Source organism: Pantherophis guttatus, chromosome 4 (assembly GCF_059756535.1).
Source record: "Pantherophis guttatus breed Tessera chromosome 4, ASM5975653v1, whole genome shotgun sequence".
NCBI lineage: Eukaryota > Metazoa > Chordata > Lepidosauria > Squamata > Colubridae > Pantherophis > Pantherophis guttatus.
This window is the reverse complement of record NC_142066.1, coordinates 41,149,226-41,171,565: the sequence shown is the minus strand read 5'-3', so window position 1 is coordinate 41,171,565 and position 22,340 is coordinate 41,149,226. Positions and strand designations below refer to the sequence as shown.

Sequence of the window (22,340 nt, the reverse complement as noted above, 5' to 3'; positions counted from 1 at the left end):
TTCACTTGACTTGCAATTTACCAGCATTAATTTCTAGTTAACATCATGGAATCAATGGAAGATGGTACACAACCAGCAGCAGTGGCAGGGAGTCTTCAATCCCCAACTCAGGATGTGGAATTTGTTGTTCAAATGAGTGAAAAAGAGAAAGAAGCTTTGCTCGCCTTTTCATGAAGCTAACATAAAACTTCTAAACTCATTCATTCTTGTTTTTTCTTTTTATTCTCTTCTTCCCTTCCCAACAGCACCTCAGTAACCTTGTTGACACAATTATCAATTCAAGCAAATGGTGAATTATCAATTCAAGCAAATTCAAATAAATGGTGTATTTATTTTTCAATATATCTAAGTTAAGTTAATGATTGGGATCCAGAGGACAACAATGCTTTCTGTATTCCTCTAGAAAGAAGTGACTTGGGTGTACTAGAAAATAACCTGATGATCAGGACTACATCTTTTTTAAAAAGGTGGTGCTTGCATAAGTTTTACATCACGAACTTAGGCAAATTCAGCCCATCTTACTCAGGTGTACTATGTAAATCCTAAACACTGGTTTAAGATCTAGTGAGCCAAAGAGTCTGGATGAGTCTCTAACATCAGTCCATTCCCCACCCTCAAGTTTATAGCATCTTCTGTATCATCCAATCATTTCTGAGGTGAAATAAAGCCTGAATCCATTACTGTTATTGTAGCACAAAGTTTGATGACTCCAGATGATTCTGTAGATCTCAGTTTGGACTCCTGAAGAAGAACTCTGTCATACCTGAATTATCTGGGAGCACTGAAATATTGGAAAGACTGGGGAGCATGGAAGGGGGCCTTGAGGGGGAAGTCAAATGACCTATTTACTCCCAATTTCCACAAACAGTGATTCTTGCTCTGCTTTTTCCTCAGCATGTAGTCACCTCATTTTTGCTCCAGTGTCCTTTCCTATATTGTGCACAGGCTGGGCAGAAGTGCATCAAGACCAGTCTCTCTTCTTTTACCACCAACCCTATTACAGAAGCCACACATATCATATTTGGAGCAGAATTACAACAATCCAGCTAACCTTCTCCTAATCTGTCTGTCTGTTCAGTCAGTTCCTGTGTCAATAAAGTGAATTGATTGACTAATCTGGATCCCTCTTCCTGTTGGAAAGGTCGGCAACATCTAAGATGGGGTGGAAGACTGTGGAGGAAGAGATGTTCTTGTTTAGAGGATGGCAGGTCTGAGCAGATGTCTTACAATTATCAGCTATGTACAAAGCAGTTTTGTCCATTCATTTATTGATGGGGTAAGTGAGTGGGGAATTTGCAGTAACTTCATGTGGGGAGGAAAGTATCCAACACTGTGAGCTTCTGCTGGGAGGAGAACCTTACTTTGTATTAGTGTGTATGACTATGAGGGGATAGAGAAATCCTTGGTTCCCCTGAGCGGCGGCGTCTTCTTCTTTACCAGGAAAAATTGCTCCTTTTCCTCTTCCTGAAAAAAGAAAGACAGATAGGGACAGACAGGCAAAGGCACAGAGGAAGCTGACCCAAAAAAACAGTCATCCGCAATGTCAAAATGACTTCAAATGTTCTTAGCATCTTTCTAGCATAATTCAGTTGCCTACTAGTTTCAGAACCTGCTTCACCAATTGCTTTTTCCAGCAGGTCTTGGACTCTCATTGCTTCTCCAATAAGGTTTTCACTGTTTCTCCAGTTCTGAGTATCAGTGTCTGAATCCCTATTGAATCCCAAGAATCAGTCCCCTTCATGGAGATCTGGGCAACTGGAGGAATGAACAGGGAATCCTATAGTGGGCCAGGTGCTGGAGAAAGGAGCTGAGGCTCACCTAATTAAAGGTATTTCTACGATGATGCAGTGCAGTCTCCTTTTCATAAGTAAGGGGGGCATCATTGCGGTAAAAGCGCAAGCGGTATAGCAGCCGTATCCAGTGCCCAAAGATCTCATCCTGCTTGAGGGGGTGTGCTAGAAGCTGCAGATAAAAAGTGCGGCCATTCGCCAGACGGACTTTGAGCTGGAACCGTGATTCATCATGGATATAGAGACGAACGAATTTCAAGGGCAGAAGCCTGGAAATGAACAAGAATTTTTAGTAAATAAATTAAGAGCATCCAAACAGAATTTCTTTGAAAATGCAAATAAACCGGGAAGATGGTTAGCATATAAAATAAAAAAAGAGAAGGAGAAGAAAATAATATAACATTTACAAGATGAAGAGGGGAAATTACATTATAGAAATGAAGAAAAGAAAATAATAATTCAAAAATATTATGAAAAACTTTATTATCAAGAGGAAATCTTGGAGGATGAGATAATAAAATATCTAAAAAACTCAGACTTACCTAAAATAACTGAACAATACAAGGGAATGTTAGAAGAAAGAATAATAATGATGGAATTGACAGAAGCGATTAAAAGACAAAAAAATGGGAAAGCACCAGGACCGGATGGCTTACCAGAGGAACTATACAAAACATTACAAGAAGTGATGAGTAATGTAATGCTGGAACTATTTAATGAACTTCTAATGGAGGCAACAATGGCAGACTCATGGAGGGAGGCCTATGTAACACTTATACCTAAAGAAGATGATGATCTACAATTGATAAAAAACTATAGACTGATCTCATTATTAAATGTGGACTATAAGATTTTTGCTTCAGTAATGGCGAATAGGCTATAAAGACTATTAAATGAATTTATCCATATGGACCAAAATGTTCTTTACCTAAGAGACAAATCAGAGACAATATGAGGATAATTTTAAACATGCTAGAATATTATGAGACACACTCAGAAAAACAAATGGCGATGATGTTTATAGATGCTCAAAAAGCTTTTGATAACGTGAATTGGCAATTTATGATAGAACAATTGCAGAAAATGGATTTTGGAGAGAGATTTGTAAATACTATAAAAACAATTTATGATAGACAATCCGCTAAGATAATGATAAATGGAGAAATGACAGAAAATATTAATATTACGAAGGGTAAAAGACAAGGATGTCCCTTATCCCCATTGTTGTTTATTTTGACCTTAGAAGTCTTAAATAGAAATGAAGAGATAAAAGGGATGAAAATTAAAAAAGAAGAGTACAAACTGCAAGCTTTTGCTGATGATTTAGTATTCATTTTAGAAGAACCTCAAACAACAGGCCCTAAACTAATTAGAACAAATAGAGAGTTATGGGAAGGTCTCTGGTCTAAAAATAAACAAAGAAAAAATGAAAATTTTGATGAAAAATATTACAGAAAAACAAAAGAGAGACATAAAAGAGAAATTAGATATACAAGTTGCAAAAAAAGTTAAATATTTGGGAGAATACTTAACGTCAAGATGTGCAACAATAAAAGAGGATAATTATTATAAACTAAAAGAACAAATTGAGAAAGACTTGGAGAAATGGAAAAATCTTCAACTGTCATTTATGGGAAGGGTTGCAATAATAAAGATGAACATATTACCAAGACTATTATTTCTATTCCAGACAGTAACAATAAAAATTGAAAAGACTTACTTTCAACATCATAATAAGATAACAAGGAAATTCATATGGCAAGGGAAAAAAGCAAGAATAAGTATAAAAATGCTATAGGATTCAAGACTACGTGGAGGATTTGGATTGCCGAATTGGGAACTACATTACCAGGCAGCAGCATTGACTTGGATAAAGCAATGGATTGAATTAAGATATATAAGACTATTAACATTGGAAGATTACGATTTACAATTGGGATGGCATGCATTTTTATGGTAGAAATAAGATAGACACGTACTTTCATAGACATTATATAAATTACGCATTGCTATTGGTGTGGGAGAAGATTAGAGACAAATACTATGTGAAAATACCAATATGGTTATCAACAATGGAAGCTTTAATACACCCAAATATCTTTAATTTTAGAAATATTGTTAGATATAAGGAGTTACTAACAGATAAGGGGAAGGAGAAACAAAGAACTGGAAAAACAGGGGATTGAGATGGATTGGTATATGTACATGCAAATACAAACAAGATATGAAAAAGATGCTAAATTACATGGTTTTTACTTAGAAAAAACAGAGTTGGATAGGATACTCCCAGGAACAGAGGACAAATTAATTTAAAAAATTTATAATTTCTTGCTTGGCATTGAGTTAGAGGAAGAACAAGTAAAGGAAACAATGATAACTTGGGCAAAGAATTTTAGATACTCAATTTAGACAAATGACAACAGTTATGGGAAAGGAATTACAAACTAACAATGTCCACAGCATATAAAGAAAATCAATATAAAATGTTTTACAGATGGCATATGCCCTCTGAGAAACTGGCAAAAATGTTTTTTAAAAAATCAGCTAAATGTTGGAAATGTCACCAGTTAGCAGAATCTTATTATTATATGTGGTGGACATGTCCAGAAGCTAAAAACTATTGGAATAAAATTAAGACATGGTTGGAAGAAATGATACAACAACGTATAGATTTCAAACCAGAGCTGTTCCTATTGGGTATCCTTTCAGATAAAACTAATAAAGAAAATACCTATTTGATTATACATGTAATAACAGCTACAAGGATTGTTTTTGCACAAAATTGGAAATCGGAGAAAATAGCCTTGGAAGGAGAAGTAATTAAAAAAAATTTAGACTGTGCAAAAATGAATAGATTAACTCTGATGATTAAAGAAAAAATAGGATTCAGAATACTTTAAGACAGGGGATCAATTTTACCATTGGTTAGAAAAGAGATACAGATGAGTAAATAAATAGCTATGTAAAAAAAATGGTATAATTAGAATATTGTACTTTTGGAGAAATGTTGCAATAGATTTGGTGAAAATGAAGATAGAAGTAACAACAAAAATGGTTGATCTCCAAAATGGCGTGTAGCGATAGAGGAAGTGCAGCATGACCAGGGAAAAATATAATTTAATGTTTAAATTGTTGTTAATTATTGCTAAACTATTGTTTAAAAACTAAAGTGAGATAATATAAGGGTTCCCCATACATTTTATTATTTCTCCCCTTCTATCACATTAAAATTTAGTATCTGGATGCATTTCTTGAGGTAAACCACAGACAAGGCTTTGGGGGTATATCCCTGTAAGATGATGGTGTGATGAAAGGCACTCACGCAAACAGCTGCAGCTCCTCATCTGCGAAAGGCAGCGCCTCAGGACACTGACATACACACCATTCTGTTAGGCAGGGAACTGGCCGTGCCAGCAGCATAAGATCAGGCATCTCTAGATGTGGGCTACTGGCAGCGATGCCCATGGTGACTCTGGTGGCAATATCTCCTGCCTTGGTAACCTGGAAGGGAAACATTCATTTTGAGGGTTCTTTGCACTTTTACACTATTACAACAGAAAGCTTTGAAATAGTCCTCACATAACAACTATTAAGATAAAATCAAAATATTGATAAGTAGTTGATGGCTCTATACAAACCCAACTGGGATACATCAATAAGCTCAATTAACTACAGGCCAGAAATCTGTACAGAACAAGACAGAGTTAGAAAAATAGCATCTCTTTATCCAAGTCACTGAAAATTTACCAAGTTTTAAAGACTGTTAAATAAAGATTAAGTCAGGGATAGAGATATTCTGCTCTTCCAGATATTGTATAACTGTAATTCCCAGTGTTCCTTTTCATTGGCTTTGCTGAATACAGATATTTCAAGTTATAGATGAGCAATGTCTGGACAGCTGAAGGTTTTCAAGCAATGAAATCAAACAACGGTAATTTTAGGAATGAATTCAATTCATCTACTGAGGATTTATGACATGGTCATCCAAGGAAATGGCAACCATTGTTTTCTGTATTGTTGTCAAGACTTGTCTATGAATTCAGCAGAAGTCAAGTTTCAGCATCTTTACTCAATAGAAATTATCAAACATTTTTCTTTATAGACCACTTGTAAATTGGTGATAGATGCAGAAAGATCATTTTAGTTCTAAAAATCAGTGGCAGCCTTGCCTATCCAGTGCAAAGGATATGCTTGTTTAGTCAGCAAAGTTTGTCAGATTTAGCTTTGGATCAGGTTTCGCATTTATTCTGATTAGTCTAAGTACATCAATCAATTACATTAACATCCCACCTTTTTCCAATGAGATCTAGATGGGGTCGAAAAAACAATATCCATGCAGTAACAACTCTAACATTGAAAAAACCTGACCTCAAGTCATTCAATGAACTCCCTGGACATCCTGATCCCACATTTAACCAGTAGAACAAATCGACTTCTTCTCAATTTCTGTATGCTTCTTACATATAATTGGTGGACCATGAGAGTTTCAGAATTGTTGATGTAGACTCGGTATCTCAAACTTATCTGCCACAGTCCACATGCAGCTCTCCATCACATCTTACTGATACCTACAGCAGGAGAGAATATTAAGGCAGCAGGTGCTCTTTGCCAGGTGCTATAGATTCTTCTTGCTTAAGAAGAAAGCATGACTTGGCTTTGCACACAGCTGAGAGATAGCTGCATTCCTAGTCCTGTTATAGCTCAGGCCAAGGCCTGTCAGCCTGCCACTGGTGGCAAAGAGTTGTGGTAGGATAGTTGCAGGGATCTCTACTTGCTTACTGTCCACTGTCTTTGAACTCCCTGCTGATAGCCTTGGCCTAAAAAGAACAGTCCCTTGAAATGATTCAGATTTGAGATTCCTGATATGAATTATGTCAGGGGGAAAATCCATTTCAAATATTCAAAGAAATAGAAGGATCAAGAGAAGACAGATATGTGTCACCACTCCCTTCATTATATTGATGAAAGTTCAAAGACTGCCTGCAGCGGAACAGGTTATATAAGGCTGATTTAGGAGAAAAATCACAATTCTCACTTCACAAAGGAGAGAGATTTTAGGGACAACAGGAAATAAAGTGCACTAATGCTGAACTTCCCACAGTGAAACCTCCTGTAACCAGGTGCCCTGCAGATCTATTGTAGTGCAACGCCCATTATCCCTGAGTAACATAGCCACTGACTTAAGATGCTACTGAGCTGTTCACATATATTTCAGTAGAATCGAATTTATAAATAAAGCTTGGGGCATAATTGAAGTATAACCTGTTAAAATGACTTTATTCTTATGTTTTATTGATTTTTTTTCTTAATTAGATATCTCAAGTATTTTTTATTCCTGGAAACATAATAATGGCATACAAAAAATGGCTTTGCTTATAATTCTATATGCTGTATCAGATTCCAATTTGATTTAGGACATTTGATTTGCTTCTTTAGTTCGAAAAAAGATTAGTCAGTAGAAACCGGTTGTAAGGATTCCTGTCTTTTCTCTAGATGGGTAAGAAAAAGACAGCCTTCTCTAACATGTTTTTCCCCCAGATGTGTTAGGATCAAGTTCAGTTAACTCCAGGAAAAATTAGATTAGGAATCTCTGTCAAGACTTCTAACTTCCAAATGCAACCAGACAGAATGGACAACTGGCAGCATAAGGTTATTGTGCTGACCAGTGGTGGGATTCAAAATTTTTTACTAACGGTTCTGGGTAGGCTTGTGGGCGTGGCAGGGGAAGGATACTGTAAAATCTCCATTCCCACCCCACTCCAGGGGAAGGTCACTGCAAAATCTCCATTTCCTCCAGATCACCCGGGACTCGAGAGGCAGAGAATAGATGGGGGCAAGGCCAGCCAGAGGTTTTATTTACCAGTTCTCCGAACTACTCAAGATTTCCGCTACCGATTCTCTAGAACAGGTCAGAACCTGATGAATACCAGCTCTGGTGCTGACCTAGAAACCAGAATTCATGAGTTCTAGTCTCATCTTGGGCAAGAAAGCTGGGTAGGTGACTTCGGCAAGTCAGCCCATCCCACATCACAGGGTTGTTGTTGTGGGAAAAATAGGAGGAAGAAGGAGCATTAGGTATGTTTTGCTGCCCCATGCCATTTATAAAAATAATAAAAGCAGGATATAAATAAAGCAGGGCATAAATAAATAAATAGTGGAATGGTGAAGGCATTTACACACATGAAGCAGAACAACTAAATGAGATACCCCTGCTTAATTTTTTTAAATGAAAACAGAAAAACAGATACCATCCTAGAAAAAAAGCACCTTCCCACTGATTTTTTTACAGTTGGAGTGCCTTTTCAAAAATAGTACAGGGTGCTAATTATGTTCAGCAAATGCAATAACACTGCTCTCCCAAACAAATTAGATATATCTTGCCACTGAAAAACACTATTTTAGCTTTATATATGGCAATATAATCCTAACAAACTGATTTTTTTTGCCTTATCTGACTCAAGAAAAGTTAGAACTTGTTGCTTTTTGGTAGAGTTTCGAAATCTTCAGCCTCAGCTAATGCAAGACTTCTAGGGGGCTAGGTTGACTGGTGGAAATAATTTATTTATTCCATTCTTAAGTTTCTGAAAGAATGTTATGGCCAGTATAGAAAGTAAAATAAAGTTGTTGTAACAATAACATTGCAGAGGCGCATATGTCTAACATGCCTGTGAAAAAGAAAAGTCATAGATCATCTTACAATCACCAATTTCCATTGCTAAGCAAGGTGGTTGTTAAAGGAATTATACCTGATGTTAAAACTGTCATAACAGTTGTTAAGCAAGCATCGTTGTTAAGCAAATACAGCTTCACCTATTGGTTTTGCTCGCCGGAAACTGCCTGGGAAGGTCACAAATGACAATCACATGATCCCAGGATGCTGTGACTGTTGTAATTACATGCCAGTTACCAAGCACCAGAATTTTGATCATATATCCATGGGAATGCTGCCATGGTTGTAAGTGTGAGGACTGGTTGTAAGTCACTTTTTTCAGTACTGTACATAACTTGAATGGATGAAAATGAAGGTAGCCTGTACATGGTGCTGAAAAGAGTATGAAGAGGGCACCAAGTAAACAATCTCAAGAATACCAATATCCACAGAAAAGGTTGTACTTGCCCTTTTTCATTTTCTCAAGAGCATTGGAGGAGGCCTTAGGGTTCAGATTTTCGGAAGTAAATACTGGGGGCTATTTTCTTAATTTCCTTCCCACTCTGTTTCACCTGTAAAAAATTGCTTTCATACAGATCACAATCTTTCAGTGCTCCATATTCTCCGCTGTTCAGGCACCTCCGCAGGTCTCCCATTTCAAAATGCAGATATCCAGAGGACACAGAAGGATCCTGACTACGGTGCTGGAGGCCCTGTGAGGAGAATACAAAAAGGAAATTTAAGAGAAAGATCTGAAAGGACTGCAAATTTCTATTTAAATAAATGAAAGGAGAACAGGTAGGAAAGCCAGGACTTGTCTCTTGGGTGGGGTACGATTGCTAGAATTTTGAATCTGGTCATAAGTACCTGCCAGGGACTTCAGTGGTAACAGTCATAAGAACAATTGTCAGTCTTGAAAAGACTGGACTCCATTGGCAACTGTTTCGTATGAATGCCACATTCTCTTGTGGATCATCTGTTGGAGGGCTGATGGTGAGGGGGCTAAAGCAAGCCTTGGTAGTACAGTGGTTTAATGCACCCTGTTATTAACACAGCTGCCTGCAATTTCTGCAGGTTCGAATCTTACCAGGCTCAAGGTTGACTCAGCCTTCCATCCTTTCTAAGGTAGGTTAAATGAGGACCCAGTTTGTGGGGGCAATAAGCTGACTTTGTATAAATATACAAAAGTATGAAGGCTATTGCTTAACACATTGTAAGCCGCCCTGAGTCTCCGGAGAAGGGCGGCATATAAATCAAATTTAAAAAAAAAAAAAAAAAAGCAATGAGAGTGCACACAAGTTACCTTCCAGACATTTCTCATTTTTGTCATTCTTATTCTTTTTCCTTATTGATAGAACTTACAAGAGACCTGAAATCATCTCTTACATAACTATTTTTAAATTAGGCCGAGGGCAACAAGGTGCTCATCTAAAGCCTAGACCCTAGATAGGCAAAGAGACTAAACTCATACATTGCGATAATTTAAATTGTGTTTTATTTGGTTATAATTTACAAAAAAAGAGAATATTTGCAGCTCAAAGTTGAAATGGCGTGAACCCCAAAATTGAAAGGTGCTCTCTGAGGTTGGTTGTTTTCTTGCAGACATTTCATTATCCAAACTAGGTAGCATCATCAGGGCTAGTAAGAATTGGATTTACTCTCAATTTATATCCTAGTGGCTTGGTGGGAGTGGGTCTTGGAGATTCTTTGGTTGGGCTGTTTACTGTTTATTTGTTACGCAGCTTCATCACTAAGTGCCTGACCACTCAATTCAATATAGGACAACCAACATAAGCCATAAAAAGGATAACATTGCCATACATCAAAAATATCTCAGAAACCACCAACAGAAAAGCACATGGAATCAGCATAGCACACAAATCAACTAAAACCCTCCTAAACATCCTAAGGAAGCCAAAAGACCTAGCAGCCCCAGAAATAAAAACAGAAACCATCTACAACATACAGTGTGAAGACTGCAACAGTTACTACATAGGACCAACAGGAAGATTAGCAGAACACATCCAGAAATACCAACTCAGAGTCAGGAGAATGATGAAAACTCTTTAATTTCACAACATATAGACAGATTTAACCATGGTTTCAACTGGGAAACTGACATCCTAGACCAAGCCAAGTCCAAAACGCTAGACAAATGCTTACAATTTGGCCACCATTAGACACATAGACATTAAACAACATCTACATACTGCTCAACAATCTAAAAAGGGAACAAAAAGATCAAAACATCTCCCCACCAGCAATCAACAACCTGATGAGTATAGATTAACATCAACATCAGACTAACAATCAAGAAGTAAACAATACCCCAATCAAGGAACTGCCAAACAAGCTAAGAGTAAATGGCCCAACCAAAGAACCTCCAAGTCCACTCCCACCAACACTGACATGGCAAGTCACTAGAATACTAATTGAGCGCAAAGCCCACTCCTTTTACTTAGTCTGCAGGACTAGCAATAGCACTTTGACTAGTCCATATACCACTTCACAGTGCTTTACAGCCCCTCTCTAAGCAGTTTACAGAATCAGCATATTGCCCCCAACAATCTGGGTCCTCATTTTACCAATTTTGGAAGGATGGAAGGTTGAGTCAACCTTCAGCCGGTGAGACTCGAACTGTCAAAGTGCTGGAGGTCAACTGTCAATAGAATTAGCCTGCAATACTGCATTCTAACCACTGCACCACCACGGCTCTAAAGAAAAAAAAACCAACCCAGCTTAGAAAGCACCAAGGACTTCTAGTTTTATTTTAGGATGTTGTTTGAATTCAGCCATAGCTTGACTTGACCTAGATCACAACAGGATAAATTTGACTTGTTTCTTAAATTCACCTCAACCTTTGTTCATGTTACAATGCAGTTTTGTCAATAGAAGAAACAGCAAATAATAACTTGAATGCAGAGCCTAGGGGTAGATTGAATACTTGGCAACCTCTCAATTAAATAATTAATTCCAGTCTAAGGGAGGAAAATTTGAAACTGACTTAACAAAATAAACTTCTTTTTCAGTCATATTTGAGCAGCAATGACAAAGTAAAACAAAGGAAAATAAATAAATAAATCATGTAATTCCTACAAATGTTGATTTTTTTATGTGTGAGTTCTCCTCTTGCAAAAAGGGAACTGGAATAAAAAACTGTATGAATTGCAAATCTTGGAAAAGCAGAATCATAAGTTATCAGAACCAGAATATTTCTTATATTGTGGGAAGAAATATTCATCTGGTTCAGTTCCAACCGGGGAGAAAGGCAATGGAGACAAAATGGAGGCTGGAGGCTGATTGGAAAGAGGGTCCATTTATTGATGAAGCAGAATTACCAAGCAGTATAATTCTGGGCAGCTGACAAAATGGAGTTTAGAATGGGTGGAGCTTTATACTTTCTTTTGGGCTTTGCACTTGGGCTTCCTGTTCCTATGCTAGAACATGTATTCTACTGGCTGTTGTCAGATTCCTATGGGGTCATGTAGGGCTCATAGCTAGCTCTGTAGGCAAAAGTGGAAATGTAAATCCTAGGTGCTTGTCTGTGCTAGTTTTGTCAACCTTTTGTTTCTTGCTTATGAGTTTCTGTCTTGACCCAGCCTTTCTGAATGGATTACCAAATCTGCATTTCTAAAAGCTGGCCTTAGTTTCTGCTTGGGACCTGAGAAACTGGGGCTGGTTTTTGAATAGTCTGGCCCAATCTTTCTTAATGGGCACAAAATATCTGCTGGGGGCTATTAAAAAAGACTGAGTCTGCTTTCTGTCTTTTTTAAAAAAAGCATGCTTCTTCATTTCTCATCTAGGAAAATATAATATTCTGCCTTTTTAAATAGTCCCCAAAATATTGCATTCTTCTGGGGATGGGATGCTGACTTTCTACAATATCAAGTTTAGATTCCTGCTAAAGTGAAATTGAAGACTTTCGACCAATCTCCAATATCTCTGCATAATCACTCAATTTTGTGATGACACATTAAACCAAAGAGCAGCTGCCACCATTGCTTAGGAAGAAAAATGGGATAGGCAACTTTTGTTTTTTCTTGCAAACACACATGATTGCAAACAGTATAATATTTATTTGGATGGTTATTCTGTTTACTAAGGAAGGAAATAAACTCTAGTTTCTGCAGGAGACTCTAGTTCGCTCTTGGCTCTACTTGGTGGCATCGATTATATTCTACTTCCTTTTGAAACAGTTGTAGCATCCATTATGCTAAGGATGATGGGTCATACAAATCCAAGACAACCTTTCTGACTTGGGTCTAGGAAAATTGCAGGTTGTTATTTTATCCTTTCATCGCCCTCAAAAATAGAGGAGACGATGCCAGAGATTAAAGGATGAGGCGCAAGAAAACCCATCGTGCAATTTCTTCCCCATCACTCGAGCCGGCTGTTCCTACGTCATCCTTTCTTCTCAGCGCTTGCAGCTGCGAGACAAGCCGCCGCCACGTGCGGCGCGAGCGGAGAGCCAGCGCTTAAGAGAGGCGCTAAGCCGCAAAGCGCCGGTGATTGGCTTTCGCTCGGCTCTTGAACGCTGCACTTCGGCCCCCAGAGTGCTTTGCGGTTGCTCTGCCTGTCCTCTTTTCCCCAGATCACGTGATCCGTGGAGGGAGCTATGGCGGCTGCCGAACGACCGCTCTGCGCCTGCCTCCTGCTTGTCGTCGCCCTCCTTCTTTCCCCCTCGCCTCAGGTCCTTGCCCGGGCCTCTGCAGCCTGCCGGGGAGAGGCCGTTGTCAAGGTAGGTCTCACGGTAACATGGGTGAGGGCAGAGCTGACTTTGGTTGCCAGGACCTAAGCTGTGCTAGACGCCACCCTGGTGTTTCCATGGATGCCTAAGGAATTGTAGGGAAAAGATTCACAGGAGTGCTGCTTCTGAGTCTGGATGCTTCCTTTCGCCATAATCAGTGGTTGTGAGAGCTTTTTTCCTCCACCAGCACTATTTCAGCTGGTGGCTCGCCTTTGCATCTTGTGGCAGCGAGTCCCGTAGTTTAACTCTGTACCCGAATGATGCCTGTTTTGAATCTCCTAACAGGCAGCTTCATTAAATGGATTGGGACCTGCAGTTACGAGAGGCGATAAATGTATATATATATTCTTCTTTGTGGCTGTGTTTTCATTTAGTAAGAAAAGAGATGAAGCTTCATGAGTTCTGCCATTAATATGCCATAAAGAAAGACTAAATGGCGATGCATCAAGGCCTTCTGATTTGGGGAAGGAAGCAGCTTGGCAAAAGAGGCTGGGACTTAAGTGCCATCTTGGCATAAAATATTGAACTCGCTTATTAATTGTATGTACAATAATGTTACTTTGGGAGCTCAAGATGGATTACACGGGGATCTCCTTCATTTTATCCCTACAACAGCCACTCTGTGAAGCCAAGTTGAACTGAGAGAGTGACTAGCCCAAAATCATCATTGAATTTCCGTAACTATGGATGGACTGAATCCTGAGCCTCTATGATCTTTCTCAAAACATTTAATTGTTAAGCTTTCCTGGGATTGAAAAGTTGATGGATAGCTGCCTTATTCTAAATCATTGCTGATATATCCAGCTCAGCATTGCGAGATCTGAAAGACCAGTCTTAAGGATTGAGCATTATAAAGCAATTGTTCCCAACCTTTTTTGGCACCAGGGACCAGTTTCATGGAAGACAATTTTTCCATGGGCAGGAGAAATGGTTTCGATTTTACTCACTCACTTGCCACTCATGGTTCCTTACAGGCCACAGACTGGAAGTTGGAACCCCCTGTCAAAGAGAATATCTATGTGATTTCTAGGGATAAAAAAGAACTTGATGGCACATAATATCTAGCTCAGAATTGTATTCAATAACCTGAAACAACTCTCCAGGATTTCCCAACTGGAGCATTTGTCAGCTAATTCACCAGTTGAACTGGAAACTTCCTTATCTGCTTGAAAAACGATGTCCCTCCTACAAAGGCATTATTTCCTTGTATTCTTGCAACAATCTCACAGGTTTAGATAACAGAAAGGAGCTTCTCAAAATATTGGAAGATATTTTATGCAAACATTCAGTCAAAAGAACATGTGAATTTGAGTCATTTCTAATTTTGCCTATGCCTAGTTTAAATTATTTTATTTAATTATATAGATTCTAGTTATGAAAGCTTATTCCATAATAAATATCATAGACTGGAATGTATTGTAGTTTTATTGGTCACATTTAATGCTGTACATCTGTGGTCTCTTTTTACAGGTGGTACCAGTGCAATTACCAAAAACACTCAAAATACTATTTTAAATTATGGGCAGAAAAGTTTTGCTATTATGTGGGATGTAACATTAGCACACATAGGGCAGAATTTGGGTCACTGAAGCTTGGAACAAATTATAGGAGCTTTGCAACATTCATAGAACAAAATAGAATAGAATATTGGCCAAGTGTTCTGTGGACACAGAAGGAATTTGTCTTTGGTGCATATGCTTTCAGTGTACATAAAAAGACAAGATACACTTGTCAAGAATCACAGAGCACAACACCCAGTGACAGTCAAACGGTACAATAAGCAATCAAATCATACTAGGAAACAATATCAATATAAATCGCAAGAATACAAGCAACAAAGTTACAGTCATGCAGTCACAAGTGGGAGGAGATGGGCGACAGGAATGATGAGAAGACCAATAGCAATAATAATGCAGCCTAATGTGAATAGTTTGACAGTGTTGAGGGAATTACTTAGTAGAGTGATGGCGTTCGGGAAAAAACTCTTCTTGTTTCTAGTTGTCTTGCTGTGGAGTGCTCTATAGTGTCATTTTGAGAATAGGAGTTGAAACAATTTACGTCCAGGATGCGAGGGATCTGCAAATAAATTAATGATCTAGTTCTGTTGCTTTCAGTCTGGTGAAGCCCGAGATTCTGAAACTTGTGGATTGAATCTGCAGCTGGAACATTCATTTGAGTTGGGTGAGTGTATATAGTGAGCATGGGCAACCTTGAATTGGACAATTTGTCCATATTAAGTAGCAGTAATTAGGCCCATTTCATAGTCATGTTAGTTTCCACTTTTCATAGCCTTTATGCATACAAATACATAAATTAAGACACTATGGGAACCTTGAGTTCGCCATTGGAAATATGCAAAAGTAGACAATATTTGAGTAGTAAGCTCCTCTCCTAGGCCTGGTTTACTACTTTGAAATTACTCCTGAACTGAGGGTTGTCATTGTTTACATTGGGAAGGATTAAGATATATTCTAAAATCCTGTGAAACTTGGGAAATAGATCCTGGCCTTTCCTTCTCAGAATGGCTTTAAGGAGCAGAATAGGTGCTTTAAATATCTTAAAAATCTATACAGTTATGTGCAAGTTCATGTTGACGTTTGTGTGTGATTATTGATAGGCAGCCAAAAAAACACCCCTTTGGACAGGGTGGGGCCCATGGGATGCTCACTCTTGTCCTTATTGTATTAATGCGTTCTGCATGTGCTAAACAGGAAAAGAATTGCATTGGCAGCAGTCTAAAAAACAGGGGAGGACTTTGGAGACATACTCACTTCTGTATGTTGTAAGTGGCTAAAGGTCATTTATCTAAGAGGAATAAGAATAAGACTCTTGAGATTAACTTGTGTTTCTTTCTTCTAAAGATGACAGCATTCATTTCAAAAAACGGGGTGCAATTCTGTGGAATGTGGGTCCTGAGCCTAGTCTCTCCCTGAGCCAGAAGCAGTTGACTGAAGACGAGCGCAACAAACTTAAGGTGAGTGGAGAAGCCAAGGGAGAGCAGCTTTGCTTTACTTTTTTTAAGGAGAAACATAGTAGAATGAAGGCACTTTGGAAGAGAAGTAGCTTCTTTCTGAAAGGAAGAAACATATATAGGGATGTTGTATTTGATTACTTTCCTGCATGGAAGCCTAAGGGACCTTAGGCAGATGGGTTTTCTTAGCCAACTAAACTTTTTCCCTGACGTAAAATTAGAATTATTTGGTTCTCATCGGAAGCAAAAATAAATACTACAAAAAACACTCAATGTATTTTGAGACCTCTAGAGTGTAATTTTTATCTCCTTCCAATAGAGTGAGGTAGTGAGTTTCTCCTTTCAGTGACTATATCCTCTTTTTTTCAGGAGGTAGCTACAGGGGGTGGACTGTACCGCTTAAGAATCCCACGACAACCTCTGGGGAGTATTGAAGACAATGCTGTTGAATATGTCACAACTTTTGTTAGAGCGGTAAGTATCTTCACTGCTGTTGAATTCTTGTACTCTATAGGACACTTGCTTAGAGTAGAAATATGGAAAGTGCTCCACCATAGAATGTGCCAAGCCCCCAAATATGCTAAGTATTCTGGATCCATGTTATCTTAAAAGTACCTTGACAATATGTTACAGCAATGTCTTATTGAGACACTTGCACATCACTAGACTGAAAGCAGCGAAAAAAATGACTCCTACATACTCTTGTGAGCCAATCTTGCCTCTTTAGTAAAATAGCTAGATATTTTATCATCTTCAAAGGTAGGAAGAGGTAAACTGCTTTTTCTTCCTTGGTTTCTTGAGGGGTAAGTGAAGAAATATGGGCTTAGGTCCATAGAATTGGGTTTTTTCCCCTGCCTTAAATACGGTAGTTTCTTGTGGCACACCCTGTATTAATCAGGAGATCATCTTCCTAATCCTGATGAGGCTGTTCTGAGATTATTGAGGGAAGAGTTACGATTGACTTTAGCTTAATTTCTGGGATGCATTGGCAAAATCATGCATCTTTACTTGGCAACGATGCAGAAATAGTATTCCATTGCCTTCTGAGATTTTTTTTTCTCCCAGTCCCTAGAGATTTCTAAGTAATAGAAACTAGACCTTGTTTTTTTGCCAGCTAAGATCAACTATATGCTGATTGATAGGAAGACAATATTATGGTGGATTGTGACTGGGGAGATTCAGGTTCTGAGCCAGTCACTGTGTCTTCCTCATATCTCGTGTACTTGGATCACAGTCAAGTTTTTTTTTTGCAGTCTGAGGGTGCACTTTTCAGAAAGAAAAGCAGCTTTGAGGGGCAAAGGAGAGATTAGTAGTAATGCAGTGATATCATAAGAATGGCCAAAGATAAATGTTTGACCATTTACTGTGAGAATTATGGGGGTTTATGTTTCCAAATTGGTGTTTTAGAAAGCCTTTTTCCCCACAAATATGAAAAAAACGACACCAACGTTTTGGCAGTGCAGTCTGTGCAGGTTTGCAGAATGAGGCTTAGGAAATTACCAGGAAATTATTTGCTTAAAGGAATATCAAGATATAAATATAAGAATAAGCATTGCATTGCATTCTTCTTTTGAAATATCTCTCTGTCTGGTCCAACATCGGTGCCTCCTGAGAGGGAAAGCAGCACTGAAGAATCTCAGGGTTCTGAGATTAACCTCTTTTCCTGAGCAGTTGCGGTCTGGGATATTTTTTGCTGGAGATGTCATCTGTGCTGCTACTGAAACACAGGCAGAGGTGAAACGTAGGAAGGCCAAATCCAGGAAAAAGTCACCCCTGAAGTGCTTGTGGCCCCATTCATTCACTATCCCAGTAACTGCCTTGCTACTTCACAGGACCGAGTTTTGCACTAGTATGCAAAACTGGTGCTCATGCGCACTGAGTTGGAAACGCTAAGACAGGCAGAGAGACAATATTGATGTGTCTTCCTTTCCTTGCAGTGTTCACTGGTCGAGTCTCATCTGTCAGATAGGCTGGTAGTGCACACAGACATCGCTGGCAACATAATTGGCCTCTCTGCTGTCACTGTTCCTAGCTCTTGCCACGGAGCTGAAGTGGAAGATGTGGATCTGGAACTCTTCAATACTACCATTCTCCTCCAGCAGCCCATACCAGCAGCTGTGTGAGTAGTTTTTGACTAATCTAAAGTTAGATTATGGAAGATTTTTTGGAAGCAGATTTGTCAGTTAAGAGCAGGTTTCCTCAACTGGAATATAAGCAAAATGACCAGTCTTCTTCACCAAAATGGGGTGGAGGTTGGCTAAAAGGCAGGGGTCTCATCTGGACAGATTGGCAGAAAGATTTCTAGATGATTTATTTGCAGAGAAGTGTGAATCTAGAGATTTGACTCTGATTTTAAACATGCAAAGTGGAAAAATAGGTTTCATTGAAGTCCTTTCAGTTTGTTTATTTCTATACAGGGTTTAGCTTTGCACTGAACATTAGAGATATTCGCCAGTCTGCCTTTTTTGAAGACTGGGTGGTGGAAACTTTTGAGGAAGGGCAGGAAGACGAAAGGGCAGAATCCTATCTCCAGTTAGGGAAAAGGAAGGGAGCAGAGTTTCGAACGTATTCCAAGACGGGGAATTTTATCAAGATGCATCCAGTGAATTTCAATACATTTCACTTCGGAAGCAAAGCATTCTTTCTTTGACTAGTTCTAATGAAAGAAACAGCAGAACCACCTGGAGTGTGGTGTGTTAATGTTTTTCACACGGGAAACACGGTTGAAATACTGTACATTGGGGCCCAAACGTTCCATTTACTTTTTAAATACCTATCTGGGCTTGTGCAGCCCTCTGTGAGTACTGAGGGATGCTTTCTAGTTTTGTTACTAATAGTTACTTTTTCTGCTGCCAGCCCTGAAACAGCAGCATTTATTGAACGCTTGGAACAGGAGCAGGCTCAGAAAGCCAAAAATCCCCAGGAGCAGAAGTCCTTCTTTGCGAAATACGTAAGTGTTGTACTTTGGGGGTGGGGGATGGGGGATGGAAAGAGCAGGCTCCGTTCTTTTTTCCACCCTTGTAGCGCAATGTTCTCAGTTCCTCAGCCTGCCTGCTGTCTCATTTCTGCATCTAGCCAGGCAACTGTTGCTGAGAAATGACTGCTTCCTGCTCTGATACTTCTTATCCCCAATCCCTGCAGTGGCATTTAATTCTGGGTGCAGTTGCACTTCTCCCAGTGACCATCTATGCAACATTCCCTAAGAAGTTGAGACGACGGCCCTGAGCAAAAGTAATCCTGTACTTGGCTCAACTCACTTTTGTCTTCTTTGTTTGGCTCCATTTAGCTTGAACTCTCTCAGTGCCTCCCTGTGTCACCTTGGAGAACAAAAAGGCTACACTTCTTTTGGAGCCAACCTTGATACTGGGGAGGGGGAGTGTGTGTATGTGTGTAAGGTGACTGCATCCTCACCCAGGTGCTACCTTTGTGTTCACTGGTCCAGAGGGTAGCATTTATAATTTTTTTTACTCTTTTTGATCAATGCATTCTGAGAATAACTCCAACCCCCCAAATTATGTTGCTCAACAGCTGGCTTTCTTAAAGTTACTTTAGTGATTACTTGCTCTGTGATAGCTTGGACCCGACCTTCTCTGCTGCCAGTTGGCTGAGACCATTCAAAGTAAGCAGGGTGCCTTTCAGGGCATTCTTCTTAATTTTCAGTTTGCTACTCTCTGGATCTTTATTTCCTGATACGATAGAATTGAGACACCCTTTTTTGGTGGCAGGTCCTTTCTCCTTCATAGTAGACACAGACACTTCTTCCTCATTGGCTGCACACCGATTGGCTCAGCTGTAAATCTGGTGAAGGGTTTCTTGTGTTTGGGATTTGTTGAAAGAGGAGCAGCAACAGGATGCACGGAGGGACAAGAGCAAAACTAGAAACTGGAAAGTACCGTTAAGGGGGGATTGTGAGAAGTCATGATCACTTCCAAGATGGAAAAGAATGAGATGGGTTATTACATATGACGAGGCCATATGTTTTTAATATAATATATATATTTAATATAACATGTATATATTTCTTTCTCTCCTACAGTGGATGTACATTATTCCTGTCGTGCTTTTCCTTATGATGTCTGGAGCCCCTGATGCAGGGGGGCAAGGAGGGGGCAATGGAGGCAGTGCTGGGGGAGGGGGGCGATAAAGGAAACAACAAGGTAAATAAATATTATTGGAAGTAAATAATGGGACTCTCTTTGATTTGTGGGAGCAAGGCTAGTTTGGGGTTATAGAACGAAAGAGCTGCTAATATTTTTTATGCTTGTATGAGAAGCGGGAGGGAATGCATTAATTTCATTTTAAATCCAGGGTGGTTTCCTTCCTAAATGATTATAGTAAATTGTAAATATCTCTATTGATTCCAAAGGGTACATTTCTGCCATAAGGTAGTTTCAAGTTCCGTTTTCAGTATTGGAAATTATATACAGTCACATAATCAAATCCTTTGTAAAAAAAAAATAATAAATCTAAAAATTTAAAGTCTTCTTCCCCAAACATGAAGTCTAAGAATTTTCTTTTTTAAACATTCTTTGACTGTTTCTGACTCGGAAGAGGTTGAAAGCATTGAGGATTTATAAGCTAAAAAACATGATGCAAATGATGTGCTTGGAGAAATGAGCAAGGATCGGTATATTATGTTGATAGAATCAAATAAGAGAGAATCAATGAAGCTACCTAGCCCCACGAACACTGCAGACGAAGACAGAACAATTCAGGAGGCACATTCCCTTTCTTACTAATGCTATTGCTGTGCTACAGAAGTTAATGACAACGTATGCGGAAGCTGGAAAGCCTCCCCCTCCCCCCATCAGTCCCCAGAATCCTATCTGCACATTGTTCTAAGAAGTTATCATCTAACTTTGACTTTCTGTGGAACATGGCATAAAGACAAATGTAAACATTTCTTATAGGCTAAGGAAATAATGATTTTGGAGCTTCTTTTCCACCCATCTTGTCTTACATGTCTGGTTGGTTGGAGCTGGGATGGCTGGTAATCAAGGGAAGAACTCCTGTTGCTGACTTCCTGGTTATGAGTGTACAGAGGAGAAAGGTGGAAAATGTGCGGTCTGTGGGCTATGTGTGCCTGACTTGCAATCCCCTGAGTGTGGGGGAGGGTTGGGGGGAGCGTTTGGAGAGAATTAGTGTATCTGAACTGTGTCCTATATAAGTGCATTTTGGATTATGGTCCTTTGGAACTGCCCCCCTCAAAACCTAGTGTAATAAGCCCAAAATAGAGTTGGACCTATTTTACAGTCTTTGGGGACTTGACTCCCTATCCACCTGGCTAGGGTCTGACTGTCTCATTTTGGTCATAGGGTTTGCACTGTCCTATCTGTTCAAGTCAGCCTGTTTTTGACTAGAGGCTGTTGAGGATTATTCTGATGACCTTCATGAATCCTTGCCTCTTGTGACTAACTGTTTTGATCTCTACAATGCATTTCCCCTTCTGGATGTCAGAGCAGATATGAAATTTGATTCCGTGCACATCCACGGTCCAGCTATGCAGATACCTATCTACCTACTGCTTGCCCCCAGCTACAAAAGAACTTCACAAAAGCACAGTAAACATTGAGTTTAAGGCAGAGCTTGGTGGGATAGTATGATTGAGAAATATGTTTCATCAGGCACAGTAGTTGATTGCCTTGTCAGGAGCTCTGGTTTCTTCCCCCCTTCTCAGGCCTTGTTAAATGTGTAGAAGGATGGGCGATAATAACAAAGATCTCATTTGAGCATTTCATGCTCTGGTTCCTTCTAGGAGTAACAAATATATGAAAAAGCTTTTAAGAAGTGGCTATGGCAGCCAAGATAGCCATAACTATTTGTGAGTGGACAGGGACTTCCTGCAGTTAGCTTCAGAAGAAGAAAATTTAGCCATCCTTATCCAATACTAGCAAGAGAAGGGTATATTGAGATAGTGGGGCAAATTATTTTCACATTTTGTTGAAGAGCTGCTGGGTGGTGGTCAGGCCTTTGAATACTAAAAGCATCATGCTGTTCCTAGTTCTCATCAGTTTTTGCATTTAAGATTACCTTTAGGTAGGTAGGCTTTACTTACCTGATGCAACCGAGAATCTGGCTGTATGAATCTGCCACAATGGTCGTCCTGATCAGTATTCACAGAACACGAGTGAAACTCTTCCTACTTATGACCCAACTTGATTCAGTGTAGCTATGTATAGTTGT

General features: G+C 39.3%; 3 protein-coding genes across 10 annotated transcripts in view; 2 read left to right on the top strand and 1 right to left on the bottom strand.

The window, feature by feature from the left end:
• The window catches only part of LOC148114061 (myosin-binding protein C, fast-type-like), a 38,667-nt gene extending 36,677 nt beyond the window's left edge, over nt 1–1,990 (top strand). For all 4 annotated transcript variants that reach the window (XR_015733747.1, XR_015733748.1, XM_087891973.1 and 1 more), the window contains exon 5: nt 246–1,990. The gene's annotated coding sequence lies outside the window, so the exon portion shown is untranslated. The remainder of the gene's footprint in view (nt 1–245) is intronic.
• LOC132712401 (Golgi-associated RAB2 interactor protein 5A-like) lies at nt 204–22,325 on the bottom strand. Of its 5 annotated transcripts, XM_060693627.2 has the most exons (6): nt 22,213–22,325; nt 14,138–14,185; nt 9,012–9,152; nt 5,113–5,291; nt 1,819–2,059; nt 204–1,464 (listed from the first exon to the last, which is right to left on the bottom strand). In XM_060693627.2, the coding sequence occupies exons 3-5, from the start codon at nt 9,093–9,095 to the stop codon at nt 1,819–1,821; spliced, it is 504 nt and encodes a 167-aa protein (XP_060549610.1). In that variant the 5' UTR covers nt 9,096–9,152; nt 14,138–14,185; nt 22,213–22,325; the 3' UTR covers nt 204–1,464. The 5 variants fall into 5 exon arrangements, with proteins under 5 accessions (XP_060549610.1, XP_087748096.1, XP_060549611.1 ...); XM_087891970.1 differs by having other exon boundaries at nt 204–2,059; XM_060693628.2 differs by lacking the exon at nt 14,138–14,185.
• Nucleotides 12,855–20,651, top strand: LOC117659035 (ER membrane protein complex subunit 10). The gene is made up of 7 exons (XM_087891969.1): nt 12,855–13,177; nt 15,301–15,367; nt 16,048–16,160; nt 16,527–16,631; nt 18,095–18,276; nt 19,014–19,107; nt 20,194–20,651. The coding sequence occupies exons 1-7, from the start codon at nt 13,055–13,057 to the stop codon at nt 20,299–20,301; spliced, it is 792 nt and encodes a 263-aa protein (XP_087748095.1). The 5' UTR covers nt 12,855–13,054; the 3' UTR covers nt 20,302–20,651.
• Nucleotides 22,326–22,340: the final 15 nt, after the last annotated feature.

What these genes read in the sequence shown, in the direction of transcription:
- LOC132712401 (XM_087891970.1), bottom strand. Translation starts at nt 9,095, where the DNA reads ATGGGAGACCTGCGGAGGTGCCTGAACAGCGGAGAATATGGAGCACTG. An exon ending in ATGAAAGCAATTTTTTACAG is followed by an intron (nt 5,292 to 9,011) that starts GTGAAACAGAGT and finishes TTTCCCTTCCAG; the next exon opens with GTTACCAAGGCAGGAGATAT. An exon ending in GAGGAGCTGCAGCTGTTTGC is followed by an intron (nt 2,060 to 5,112) that starts GTGAGTGCCTTT and finishes GTTCATTTCCAG; the next exon opens with GCTTCTGCCCTTGAAATTCG.
- LOC117659035 (XM_087891969.1), top strand. Translation starts at nt 13,055, where the DNA reads ATGGCGGCTGCCGAACGACCGCTCTGCGCCTGCCTCCTGCTTGTCGTC. An exon ending in TCACAACTTTTGTTAGAGCG is followed by an intron (nt 16,632 to 18,094) that starts GTAAGTATCTTC and finishes CTTTCCTTGCAG; the next exon opens with TGTTCACTGGTCGAGTCTCA. An exon ending in CAGCCCATACCAGCAGCTGT is followed by an intron (nt 18,277 to 19,013) that starts GTGAGTAGTTTT and finishes TTCTGCTGCCAG; the next exon opens with CCCTGAAACAGCAGCATTTA.